The sequence below is a fragment of the Xiphias gladius genome, chromosome 18, assembly GCF_016859285.1.
Source record: "Xiphias gladius isolate SHS-SW01 ecotype Sanya breed wild chromosome 18, ASM1685928v1, whole genome shotgun sequence".
Classification (NCBI taxonomy): domain Eukaryota; kingdom Metazoa; phylum Chordata; class Actinopteri; order Istiophoriformes; family Xiphiidae; genus Xiphias; species Xiphias gladius.
This window is the reverse complement of record NC_053417.1, coordinates 22713068-22727587: the sequence shown is the minus strand read 5'-3', so window position 1 is coordinate 22727587 and position 14520 is coordinate 22713068. Positions and strand designations below refer to the sequence as shown.

The 14520-nt window shown below is 43.8% G+C and overlaps 1 protein-coding gene across 1 annotated transcript in view; it reads right to left on the bottom strand.

Annotated features, from left to right (window-relative positions):
- The window catches only part of camta1a (calmodulin binding transcription activator 1a), a 279419-nt gene that overhangs the window by 105908 nt on the left and 158991 nt on the right, over positions 1–14520 (bottom strand). The window contains exon 4 of the mRNA XM_040152963.1: positions 12913–13048. Coding sequence (XP_040008897.1) covers positions 12913–13048 — 136 coding nt within the window. The remainder of the gene's footprint in view (positions 1–12912; positions 13049–14520) is intronic.

Here is a 14520-nt window from a genome sequence, read left to right as displayed (position 1 = left end):
TCGAACAATTTCAAAGAAGGTGAAGGGTTGCCACGTGAGGTCAGTGGTCGTGAACAGCCTCATATATCTAGATGCCAAGGGAGATGGAATAGTAATTACTCCTGTGAATCTCTGTGGAGAGACACAGCCTCTATCTTGTAAGCGGCAATGATTGACAGCCTCAATAAGAGACTTGCGCCGCGTCCCCTGCCTTCCCGCCTACACGCCCCTGCGACGACTGGTCAAACCCATCGTCTGGTGCCCCTCAGGCGGGGCATGGGTGACACCCGCCTCTGATAATCCTGCCCATCACATCCATCATGCCACCCTGCTAACCCCATGAGAGGGCACAACCGAGGGAATCTAATCAGGCAGTCTAATTGAGGAGCAGGGCTAGCCAATACCCGAGCTGGGAGGCTGGCTCTGCCTGGGCAGGCTCCGGGGACGTCAATAACACTCAGCGGGTGTCGATTCATCAGACCTCCTTAATGTCATTAGCCCTGAGAGGCTCGCTTCACCCCTATCTCCTTTCTTGCTCCCCCTTCCCTCTATCCATCTCATTCACTCATGCCTCAAACTTTCTCTCACTCACTTTCTGTTGCTTCATTTCATCCCTGTGTCTCTAAATCCATCCGTCTCCCATTTTTATTACCCTCTCTCCCAATAATCTTTCCATAGGCAATAATATGTTAACCTTGCATAACAAGTTCAGGACTTGCCTAGAGAATGTTATAACTGTGAGTCTATGGAATTAGCATGTGTACATTCTCACCACCTCCTTTTCAGGCTTCACCACCCAACTCTTTTTTTAGTCCTCCTCCTACCTTCTTTCCCAATCTCCAACCCTCCCCCTTCTGCCCCAATATGTTCTTCCTCTAGCTCTCCAACAACATGTGGCGCATATTCCAGCTGTTTATTAAACAATGCCAGAGCTTCCTAGGAGCAGGTGATCTAGTCAATTACTCCACAATTACCTGGGTAATTATGCAAAGGAGGAGAGAGAAGAGCAGTAGCAGAGGGATGAAGAGGACCTTGGCAGAGGTGGATCAACTGCGTTGGCAGTGGTTGGGGCCCAGAATGGCAAGCGATTGAGACCTTGAAGTGACAGTGCCAGAGAATGCAGCTATAAAGGACGATGTGCCCCCTCACCTGCCAAAAACATACACTTACACAAACATAAACAAACACAAACACAGCTTTGAACACTCAGCTTCTGCCCCAGTACACTGACATCCTGACGCCTGTGTGAATGTGGCTTTTCTGAGTGCTCGAGCCTTCTGTTTTTGTTTTGGACAATACCTATACATTGCATCTGTGTTTTTCACTCTGCAATGTGCCCCTACTCCCATGACAATTAGGTGTCTTACACCAGAGAGGCAACAAAGAAAGGAGGGGAGGAGACGGGAGAAGGTAGCTGAACACTGTAGCGAGTGGTAAGGATAGAAGGGAAGCAAACAATAGGAAAGGGGAGAAAAGGTGAAATAGAGTGCACGTGGAAGTCTGTGGGGAGTTGCAGGCAGTTCCCAGACTCTTCAATACTGATTAATTAAGTGGAGCTGCTTGCTTTCAAGATATTTTCTTTGTGTATATATTAAAACAGGTTTATTTAGTAACATGCACAAATCCTTTCTCTAAAATCCCACTCACTACTACTAAATCCAGTCCTGTTCTGGAATCATCCATGTGGACTGTTTTACACATTGACAAGGAAGCTCATGTCAAGCGAGCCTGACAAGCATGTCTTGGGGTAAATTGAACCACACAGTAGCCATTCTGAAACAAAAAGTGTCAGATAGAAGAGGAGGGCTTGGCATATTGCCTGCCATTGGAGCTTTATCTGCTTGGATTGAAAATATTTTCACTGGCAGGGTGAATTGTAAATTGCTTAGTGTCAGCTCATCACTTAAGGAGGATTGTTGGTGGGTATAATACTTCCCAGCACATGGCTTCTGCAAATAGTCTCAAGCCAGCCAACCCCTCTTAACTCTCTCCAAGCGTCCTGACGTGATGCTGTGGCTGGAGTCCTGTCTGTGGACACTAAGCTTTCAGTTATGACTCTCCGAACTCATCACTTTGGCTCGTATTCGTCTCTGTGTTGCAGATTAATTTATAAATCCCCCATCAAGAGGGAGGTTGACTGACCAGCCAAAGTACACATGACCACATTTTACTGAGGCACAGTTGAAGGGAAAGTATGGCAGAAAATAACTGGTTTTACAGCAGATGAGATGGCGAGTATTCTGTGATCCTGAGAAAAAGCACAACCCTTTTCCCAATAAATTGTTTGAAAAAGAAACCACATTTGTCCTTGGCAGAGTTATGTTCTTTTTGTTGTCCATCTGTCCACTTCTCTGTCTGTGTCTAGAAAAGGTGCAGAATTAGGTGGTCACGTGACTATTCTGTGTTAGTGAAGATGGGCATGAGGGAATTACCTCACAGCTCCGTATCTCAAATCTGTGGGATTAAGCTCCATTAAACATGGAGCGCCGGCAAGCTTTATCTCGGGATTTCACTCTGAGACAGTGCAGAGCACACGGGGAGGAGGGAGTTGGGAGTCGGGAGGGAGAAATAGCGATGAAACGTCCTTCACCTTTATCGACCAAATTATATAAAAAAGGAGGGATGAGAAAAATTGCTTGCCTGTTCCACAGTACAATGGTGAAGGGGGGAGCTTGGCCATTTTACACTTGTGTGCGTAGCATGCTTAAACATCCAGACAGCCACTCCAACTCTGGGCACTACCTCTGTAGTTGCCTCCTGGCACATACACATATTCTGTAAAGACAGGCCTTTCCCCAAGGCACACTTGTCACTTCGTGAGAAATGTCCACTACTGAGCCTTTGCAGTCTCCCTGCATTCAAGCAAAAACACACACTTATTATACATACACACAAGCAAATAGATTTGCAAAGGCACAATCAAACAAGCTCTGTGGCTTCAAGAGTAAAGCGAGATGAATTAATCGTTTAGTGCTTTCCTTTCAGCTGATAAAACGGCACACTCATAATTCGACTATAATATTTTGAAATGTATTTTAAGAGTGTCTCATTAGATTAAGTGCAGGTTAACACTTTGCTGTAGTGAAATGAGCACAAGGATATCCTTACACTTCTTTGCAAAGGATGACCATGAATAGCCTGTGCATGATTTCATTTGAATAATCTGTAAGTCATACTTACACATTCGCACACTGTCTGTCTACCTATGTTTCACCGAGAAAATTAACCAGCTCTTTGCTCAATACATTAACCGTACAGCCGGAGAGAGAAAAAAATGTGAGCCTCCTGGGAGTCAGGGTGGTCCAGTGATGAACACCTTCTGTGTCCTCCCTTCATCCTCTTTCTCTCTCTCTCGCTCTTCTCCCTCCTCTGGGCTGTTATTGATCTGATCTCCTCCTCTCTCAACTGGAGCCATGATTCATGTTGTTCCGACTGGCCCTCACTCACCACACACAGACACAGCTCAGTCAAGCCCTCCCCTATCTATCTGTCCATCTGTCTCTGCCTGCTCTCCCTCTCTCTGCCCTCAGGCAAGTCAACCTGCTGTGCACATAGGGCCCCCATGGCCTGCTTTGCTCCGGATTGTGATTGTTATTGTGTGATTATTTTGTGTTATTATTATTATTTTATACTATCTTTGTATGGAAATCTTGTTTTTCCATTAGTCATCTTTCTGTAAATCTTCTTAAGGGATTTTATAATTTGAATCAACATTCAAAGTTGACTGTCTTGAAGTTCCGGCTTTCTATTAGCTTTAAATGTAATGAAAATCAATGATGAACTATATACAGTGAAATATACAGCTGAATGTATAATTGGAGTTTTAAATCATATTTCAAACTTTGTTTGTAGGCCTACATGGCTGCCTTTGATAATACTGATTAGGTTAAAGGGTATTTCTTTTTCTACCAGAGAATCAAAAGATAGTTTGTGTCTGTGCTATTTTTACAATATGTAATAGTTCCCTGTTTATACAGGTTTCATCTCCCAAAGTTTATCCAGTCCATTCCAATGCAGAATGTTCATTTTCTGGGAAAGAAAAAAAAGAAAGCTAGAGACAGAGGGAGAGGAGAGGAGAGAGGGAGCAAGAGACAGAGATGTGTATAGGCCTTGCAGCAGCAGGAGCACATAAAAGCCCAGCTTCAGCCAAGGCCCCTGCTCCAATGTGTAGAAATTAATTGAGTGAAAAAAATCCGCTGTTTAAGGTTGAAGTGGGTTATGGGAGGCAGTGTAACAATTGTTTTCTGTTTGCCAGCGGCTATATATCGTTCATTCCGGCTTTCTCTCTCCTCTCCGCTCAACACTCGCCTCACCCTCCCTCCCCACCCTCCTTCCTCCCTTACCATCCATCCACCTTCTAAGCCTCTCTTGCTCACTCCTCTCCTTTTCATCAGTCTTTTATTTTCCACAGTCTACAGTCTTTTTGATTAATTTTTATCTCTCTCATTTTCATCTATCATGTAGGAGATTCTTTTTTGGTGTCTTTAAACATCATTTTCTAGCAATAACAGGCTCAATTTATGAAATGAGGTTTTACTATATCTGCTTACGTGTACATTTAGTGTGTGAATTCACTCACATATGTGTCGTACATACATAATTTTTTCCCCTGAGATCCTTTCAGGGAAACTAAACAAATGTAGGTAGATGCAATTTGTGTGTTAAGAGTACGTGTGTGTGTCAGGGCATTTAGTCTATATGCATGCATCATAATTTGGTGACAGTGACATTAACAGGGGACCAGTGTCGACACACAATGCAGAACAAACTAGGCAGCCCCTTGGGCTTAAACAAATGACTCATTCTCTCGCCACATTTAAATGTGTAATAGAAATCCACAGAAGTCTGTTGCTGCCTTTTATTCCAGCACTCGCAACAAAATAATACATATCAAAACAGCAACAACAACCAAAACAAACAAACAAACAAACAAACAAACAAACAAAAAAACAGAAAAAACATTGAAAATCAACAGAAATTGAGGGAAAAAAGGGAGGACAGATGCATGCAGTGCACAGAGCACAGAGGAGAACATCTATTCAGATTACTGAAAAGAACAAGGTTAACACTGATGTTTCAGCCAGGAATGGAATAAAAGAAATGTAGAAAGAAAAACATAAGGGGAGATGATAGGAAGAAGAGAAATAGAAGGCAGGAAGACACAAAGTTATGACTAACAAAACAAGACAAGACCATTAATGAAGAGACTCTTATCTGCATTAGTATTTCCTCTGTTGCCCAAAGCAAAAGGGTTAAACCTGTTTCCTGCGTTAAACTCCTCTTTAGCACCCTTTCATGTAAAATATCAAACCTTTCAATATCACTCTGAGGAAAACACAGTTGCTCACACTGTATAATTCTATATAAACACTTAACCATTCTCTTTGAACTTGGCTGCTCCACTCATTATACCTCCTTTGAAGAGTGAATGTTGGAGCATTGGTACATTTTGATTTTGCAGTTATTAAATGTAACACAGCAGCAAATTATATCTAAATCTCTGTGTTGCTGGTTAATAATACATTGACCATGAGCAGTAGCCAGCAGAATAAATAGCCAAGCAAAAAGAAAGATAAAGGTAGCCGATGAATGAGACGCTTGAGTATAACAAACTCAGCTCACTGCAAACATCAATATACAAATATTTTTGCAGATGAAGCAGAAAAGCTCCTGTGGAATTGTGGGCCAGCTGTACTGACTTTTTGAATAAAGAGGAGATAATGTCGCTGGATAATTCCTACTAAAGCCCTTGCCCCTCCGTGTACAGTAGTATCCTAAACACCGGTGCTGTGCTCCCTATCTCAAGAATATTAAAAGAGCCAAGTGTTCCAGAGCAATCAGGGGAAAGAGGAGATGGTTCTGCCAAGACTTTACAGCATCTGAGGAAAACTGATGCTCTTGACATAGGGGTTTGCCTTTGCTACAGGAATGGCCTCATATTAATAGACTCCTTTGGAGTAAGCGTGTTCTTCAAAGGGAAGAAGCAGATGGAAGTAAGAAAGAGAGAGAGAGAAAGAGAGGAGATGGAACAAGATAAAGAACGATGGGGGGAAAGGGAAAGTCGCACATTCAGTAAAACGCATATCCTGAAGAGATATCCGAGGCATTTCTAGCAATCTATATAATGCATTTTACATGTTTGCAGGAATAGAAAACCACTCTTTGATTCTACTCAATATTCAAACCTCAGCCAACCCTTTGGTCCTGGCCTGTAGACAGAAATGCCCCAGAAATGTGTGAACCAGCCAAGAACTGATTGTACATCATTAAAGAGAGATTTGCAAAGGACCCGCACCCTGACATAAGGGAGGTGAGAGTAAGAGGGATGCTGAAACTTCTTGTTTTCCTTTGAACTCTTACCTTTAAATTCAAGTGAATCAGCTGAATCCAGCAATGGTTTGAGGACCAGAGTGAGCCTTTCAGTAGTTAACACTGCCCACTGTATCACTTGGTAGTGCTGTTTTCTTAAGAGTATGAATCTCTGAAGAGTATTCTCGTCTGGATATGAGAAATGGTAGAAGTCAGAAGCCTTGGTGAAAGTTGCTCATTAACATAAAGCCCAGGCCCTGTTTTGCCCAGGGATCTGTGTTTCGCTCACGAGACCAAACAAAAGGAGAATTCACACACTACGAACAAGCCACAGAGTCATGCAAAGCCTGCTCACTGCCTGCAGCACTCTGTTTTCCTCACCCTTTCTGCAAACCTTTTGCCCCTACTTTGCATATCTGCATATCTACTACCCCCAAAGGGGTTACATATATCACAAACTGGCAAACTTAGGTGATTTGCTGCACCAACAGTACTAATAAGGATAATGAGCGACATGCAAAGGACTACGAAGTCCCTGCTTCTGTCTCAAAATATTTTTGTGCCAAATGTCCCCAAAACAACAGTCATGTGGATTCACCTCATTTCCACTCCCTCATTTTACTGTATGACATTATTCTTTTGAATTGGTTTTTACCACAAGTGAAATGAAGAAGGTATGTGTAGCTGCTGGAAAACTCTCTCTTTTTCACTGGGCCTATGAGGGAAGTTGGGAGCTGCAGTGGGAAGCCTCGATAAAGCCCTGTCTATAAATGGAAGCCAGAATTCTCAAGTTTTGCAACAAATTAAAATGTTTCTCAGTCCGATTTCTTGGGGGCATTTTCGCCTGTCCCTTCACAATAAAGAAGGGGACCCCTGTGGAGACGCCTCAGCATGACAACACTACAACATGTGGCAACAAGTGGTAAATTAAAATGCGGAAGCTGTTGATAATGTACAGCTTTTTGACAGGCCCCTTAAACATTCACTCCCAATAGCAACCTTTCTAAATTTAGCTCCTCAAATCTGGCTGTTGAATTGAAATGATGATAGCAGGGTCAGCATGAAAGGCAGACTGAGTGCTTCACTGCTTCTGAGTGATTTGGTAATTGTAGGAAATAAAAGAAGAAAACTAATTACCGTGGGCTTAAAGGAAAACCATGGGTGAAGTGGATGCTCCCAATGCTGGGGGTAAGGCGTTCATGTGTGATGGCTTTGGTTCAGTTGCTAATAACAAGATAACAACCCCCATTAAGCCATTATGCTGAGGAGAGGATCACTGCATTAATCTACTGTGCTGGATTAAAAAAAACAAAAATAACTAAATAACTAAAATGGTTATCTGGTTCCAGCACCTACCTACTTTGCATGGCAACATCTAAAACTAAATGCTAAGATTTTTTATTAAAGGCCTGAGTATTAATTTCATTTGTATCCAGCGTTAATTGTTCATTATTATACCATGAAGTTTTTTTAATCTCTCCTTCCAAGTTTATGTTTACCTTATATAATTATTTTACTAGCCTGATGAAAATTAGAAGACCTGTAGTAACAAAGCCATATACTTCCTGTGCCTATCCAACCACTCACTGATTATTACTGTATGTGAGAGAAGAACGTTAGGAGTTATAACCATGGTAAGCATCCTTCTCAAAAGATCACACACGGATTGGTCTTAACTCCTACAAAATCAGGTAATTCAAAAGGTAAGAGCTAGTTGTGTGAGCTCCGAGGCAAAGTAAAAATATTGAATAACAAAGCAGGCTCCAGGAGAAGACAGAAGACAATGGAAACAGGAATCGATTTACTGTCTTTACAGAGCAAGCAACTGATTGTTGTCTAACAGACAGCCTATAAGTTTGAATAAAAATGGAAAATACAAACTTTTTTGCTTTGGGCATTGCCTGTATCGGTTATCTGATCTTAATTTCACAGTTGACTTGGAGCAGGGGCAGGAAAGAAAGCATACATGGTGTCACCTGCTCGCAGAAACGGGTTTATGTAGTGCCCTCTCACATCTGGACTTGCAGGCTGGTGATATCAGCTACGGCATCTAAAAATCAGTTATACCACTGCTACTAAAGACACATACAGCCGCACAAAGAAACTCTATTTAACAGATATGCAGCTAGTTATAACTTACCAATGTTACCCACCCAGGTGGCCATGAATTTGTGAAATGTTTCCCACCAATTTTAACTAGCAGATAAAAAGGTACAAGTATAATACTGTGCCTCAAGGGACTAATGTGAAATCAGATATAAATTTGCTTGGATGGACAAAAAACATAAATGTTTGATTTCCTGCAAAAGTAGGGGCTAGACAACTTGTAATAAGAGGAGTTAAATGTTGAAGGTCATGTGATATTGAAAACCAATGCATTGTAGCATCCAGCGTGCATCCACTAGCATCCACTCCATTACAACATTAGCAACTAATGTTTTGACATTTGTCTTCATTATTATCAATGAACAGAGGCGATTGAGCCACCAGCATGCTCCATTACCTTCCTTCATTGCACAGTTGCACAGTTGAAATCACACATTAGGGTGGATCCAACATGAAATGACAAGTTACGGAGTCTAAAGATGCACCAGCTGATTATTTAGGCGGTGGAGGGGGAGAAGTTTGGGTGAAGGGATAGTGGGGTGGAGCTGAGGCAGGAATGGGAGTTAGGGAATTGGTAGAGAACTGTATTGGCATTAAAGTCTAGGGAGCGTGAGGGCACAGAGCAGCACAGCACACCTTAAGAAGAGAAGCTCATTTCAATCGGTATAATTAGCCTGTGGTAATGAAATAAGTCAGAGGCACTGCCACCTTCACTTAAGAGAAAATCGATCTGTGTTTGAGGGAGTTTATTAAAGCTTAGGAATAATGGGGAGATAGGATAGAAGGGGTGCAGGAGTGGAGGAAATGAGGGGTTGAGCCCACATCAACAGCTAATCAGGTCAGAAGAGGTGGTAGCATTGGGGTAGAAACTTGACAAGAAGTAGTACAGAGATTAGTTGGAGTTTGTCAAAGCAGATGTGTTTGAGGTCTCTACTATTTCACAGAAAGAAGCTAGGTGATGCCAGAGCTATGTACAATATGAGACCTATAGCTTGAAGTAAGAAGACATCACTCTTTGGGAGAATAAAGCCAACCGAAACCTGATGAAACCTGATAAATAGAAAAATCACTGGACGACCTCATTAGAGGGGTTGCAAGGATCCCCCTGCAGTTTGGCCATGGCTAGGGGCTGGTGAACAACTTGAGCTTGGTAAGACCGGGGTGTGGTGAGATAATCACTGATGGACATCTCTCCTCAAGTGCCCCAAATGCATGCTAGTTGCTGGGGGTGCTGCTTGCTCATTTATCCAGCCGTCTGGCCAACTCACCTGGAGTGATGGGGGAGACGTCAGGAAGGCAGGCTGCTATTTCACGGCCTGTTAAGCGCTAATGCCGCAACATGCCCTGCGCTCCAATTTTAGGGAACAGGGAGCATTACCGCCCAACTCAAGGTTCTGTCCGTCTGGACTGTGGACTTGGAGGGTATTGGAGGGAGGAGGGGGGTGGAGAAAGGGCAGAAAGGAGAAAGAGAAGTGGGAGTAGAGAAGAACAATGAAAAATCTAGTGAAAGAATTAAAAGCCTGAGAAATGAAAGACACAGAAGGAGGATGAGAGAAAGACACACAAAGAGGGTAAAAGGAAGAGACAGAGAGAGGGAGCGAGAAAGAGAGTAGAGCTTTGGTTTACATGGGCTGCTGAGCCACTACTGCGGAGCAGGCAGGACAGCAGCAACACACACTGACATCTACTCCTGCCACGCAAGGCTGCCTCTCGCAGGCCCCAGAAGGCCTTTTCACTCCCAGACTCGCAATCTTTCCCTCGCCGGAGCCACAGAACATCACTAGCCTGAACCACCCACAACACTTGTCCTCTCTGTGCACTAAACCTGGCCCATGTAATAACCACAGAACCTCTATTAAGCACTGGATGGCTGGGGAATCAGAGCAGCTACAGCACAGCATGAGTGATGCAAAGAATCTCCTGTAAAACAAGCAAGGTCATGCTCAAGTTACGCCAACTCTTTCTGTTTTGCCTTGTGAAGGTATGATATGAATTATGTATTTGAATGGATCTTTCTTATCTCTTTCTAAATAGAGTAGTAAGCAGAGATAATCACCGTTTTCCTCCCCTCTGGTCTCGTACACTCACTGAACAGAGGGCAGAGGTCAAGTCATTTGTCTTCGCTTACAGTAAGCATGACTGTGCATGATGGGTCAAGGATTCCATCATAGGCTGGTTATAGCAATAACTGATCGCCTTTCTCTGTCAGTCTTGAGGAGAAGGGTGCTCAAAGAACATGACTCAGGTCCTCCAAGGCTGCAAGATGTGCATGTGTATACAAACACAGACAGAAACACACAAAACACTCCCTGCGGCGTAACTCAGCACAGACGATGTGCGCACAGTATTTTTATGTACAGTATGTGTAACAGTAGTTATGGTTCTAAATCTATGAGCTCCCGTGTGCCTCCGCAGTCCTCCATCAGTTTCTTCCTGTGTGATCTCTCTCCACTAAGCTCACCTTCACAAATTTTCACTCACGCAGCAGTTGGCTCTGGTAAATTAGACTAAATACAACATATAGGAGCTCACAGACAAAATCAGAGGATTGAGGGTTACACTTTGTTCCAAGTTACTGCTGGCAGCTAAGTGAACAGCCATCAGTCTTTATGTGTGTGTGTGACTCATGATGATATTGCTTTAGTACACCCTTTGTCTTATGTTGTTGCATGCTGTTAACTGCAGACCACTGGTTTAATGATCCGACAACTGTACAGTAGCTACCCTCTGACTGTGCATTGCTAGTGATGGACGTAAAATACTGTAATAGTCGCCAGTGCATTACTCAATGTTCATGTAAAGTGTCGACTGGAATGTAAAGAAAATCTCTCTCTTCAAAGACTCAAGGGTATATATTAAATAAATCTGCCCCATCTCTGTTTTCAGCATGTGTTGCTTCTATTTCAGTCTGGCTAAAATTCAAAACACAATGCCACCACAGATCAGCAGTGGATCATATGGTGCACGTCACTTGACGCCCCTTGCAAACATCGGAAGTGCCATGTCTTCACGTAATGTCTTCATTTAATATTATTTTTTATAAAGCTGGGACTGTTGGTCACAAAGGTCTGGATATCTTTATACTGTAACAGTATGTTTCTCCTCTTCCAATTTGACAGCTACATGACCACAGAAGAACATGCACTATTGCCGGACAAGAGAGGTACTCGAGATACGGCAGGTGTGATGTGCCAATTCAGGGAGTGACTCTGGAGGAAAAAATCATGCTTTTCTGGAGAATTGACCAGCACTGACGCTGAAAAATGGGACAGTGGCATACAGTAAAGAATTCTGTTGGGGGACCATGCTTCCGTGTGTGCTGATGTGCGCCTCGATGACATGGCAGATAGCAGAAATAAAGTAGACTTTTCAACTAACGTCTGCTGCCACTCTCTAGAAACTTTTCTGCTTTAGATATATTTTTATTTACATTTTGTATGCATGCTTTAGGACTGGATTGGGGGGACAGCTGGCTCACCAAAAAGGGCAGAATGCTTCCCGATCCCTGTCTGCGCAGGTTTACGTTTATTCTGTGGGGATTGACACAGTCAGAGCTTACATACTAAACATTACTGTTCATAATCAGTATTCATATGTTAATATAACCGTATAAACGACAGGACTAGTGATGACACTGAGCTGGCTAGGCGAGGAAGTGGCCATTTTCTTGTAGCGACAAATATCTGGAGGAGTAAAAACAGAGAGCAGAGCACCTGTTGGGAGAATGCCTGAGCTTTGTCTTTGTCACGCTGTGTGACACAGACTCACAGCACCACTCCCTGAGGTGTGTGGTTATGTGTACACGTGCATGACCTTAGTTTTGTGTATGTGCAAATACACACACATGGGAGACCAAAATCTCCCACCTTCACATCTCTACCTCAACTCTAACTCAGCTTCTGCGCTTCTGGCAACAGTGCTTGTGGCTAAACATGTGAAAGAGACCAGAACTCAAACTTCGGCACAATTAAAAACATTGCAAGTGAAGGAGTCTGGGGCCGAGACTTGCCCAGTCTCATATATGGGACTGCTGATAAATCAGCCGGCGTGCCAACACTGCATTGCCACCACCTCAGGTTGAGCAAGATTGAGCCATGGTGAGCCCAGGACTGATACAACCGGGCCTTTCATGGCAGCGGCAGGTATGGGGAGTGACTTGGGGTGAGGTGAGGGAACGCTGGCTCCACAGTACTGCTTTGAGCCAGTAAGATTAATATAGGCTCTCTGGAGCAAAGGCAACATCCAGAGCCTTAATAAGGTACAAACAATCGGTTCCACTCCTCTGGCTTCCCAGGGAAAACTATTGTTGTGCCACATTGTTTCTTGGTGAGGCTCCTTAGAGACACGGGCCGACTACAGCATGTGACTGTCTCCATTACAGCCAGGGGAGAGCTCACTGTAGACCGGTGTTTGTCTGTGTCAGGGTGAAGGTCGGCTCTCGCAGCCCCATACCCACCCCCACCCCGCCTCTTCCCCCATTCACTCCGTCTAAATCCAAACTCTCGTCAGCCCACTCACCTCAACTCCCTGCACTTTCAACTTCATGTGATCCTCCCGTGTGGTCTTCCCGTCTTTTCGCTTCTTCCAGCAGTAGCCATCCTTCCTGTACTTCACCTTCTTCCTATTGTACAATATCATCGACCCATTCTGCGGCCTGGATCCGTGGAGACAAGACAGAGAGAGGGAGAGCAAAAGAGAGAAAGATGTGATGAGATGAGAAGAATTTTTAGGCAAAGCTACAGCACAGCTCGGGGACTCATTTTAAAGATGTACAAAGAGGCCCAACACGAGTCTGCGCCAGGCAGAAAATGCACCAGTGACTTAGATGACAAGATTTCTTTATGGTTTTTTTCAGCATTGGTATGCACAGTTTGACAATGAACAAAGCACCCTTCCGCATACATTTCTCCAAATGAGAAGTGTATGTGCTGCAAACAGCTGAAGTGACACTCCTTCTCACAGAGTAAATTACATGAAGGCCAGTGTGTAAAGCAAGCAGTGTGGGGTGTGTGTGTGTGTGGGGGGGGGGCTGGGGGCTCTTCCTTCTATGTCCCTCATTCATCCAACTTAAATGAGTAGTGGTGTTGGAAGCCCCTAGGGGGAAAGAGACGATCCTCCCTCACACTCCATTCATAATTCATTCTCTCTCCACCAGACCACAGCCTGTAGGCTCATAATGATATAATGTAACTATTTGATGATAATCTGCCTTTCCACTTCGATTTGTAACAGAGGCATTTGGCGCTCAGTGTTAAACATTAACAGAAAGTGTAGCATAAAACATTTATGACTTACTCAACAATTAGTGAGCAGTTGAACATAGTTTTGAGTGTGTGTATTTGTATGTGTGTTTTGTGGAGTAGCTATGTATGCCAGTACGAATCCATACATATGCCACACTGCACATCAGTTTCCCATGCATTGTTTTCACAGACACAAACACACACACACACACACACACACACGCACACACACACACACACAAGCACACACACGCACACACACACACACACGCACGCACGCACGCACGCACGCACGCACACACACACACACACACACACACACACACACACACACATCACACACAGCTGGTATGATTTGGAGCTCTCCCAAATGAGAACAGGTTTGCCACAGAGTTTGGTGCCTCACAGTGAATGAGTGGGAAAGCCACCTGCCCAAACTGCTGAGGAGGCAGTGTAACTGTTGAGGGCAGCTTAACCATCCAGTCAGCTGGTGAACCTTGTTAGCCTTGTGCTCACTGCTAACGTGCACAGGCACAACAAACTCAATGAAACAAACACATAAAACTAGGAACAGAAAAGGCTAGAAAAAAACTCTCATCAAAGCAAAGAACAAAAGCTGGGTTGATTTGTGTCTTCTGTAACAATATCCAAAATAAGAAAACCCAACGGTTGTTTTGCATTGTTTTGTTGTTTATTGTTAATTTTTTTCACAAGGTTTATTTATAACGCTGCATGCATCATTTTGCAGGGCTGCCTTTGGGGGCCAGGGCGCGTGTTTATCTTGGTATCACTCATCAATCATTTTCCCAGCCAGATCTCAGGGGCCAGTGGAGGGGGAGGAGAAGGGGGAGGTGGGGTCCCTGCAGTCCCCCCTCTGTGGCCC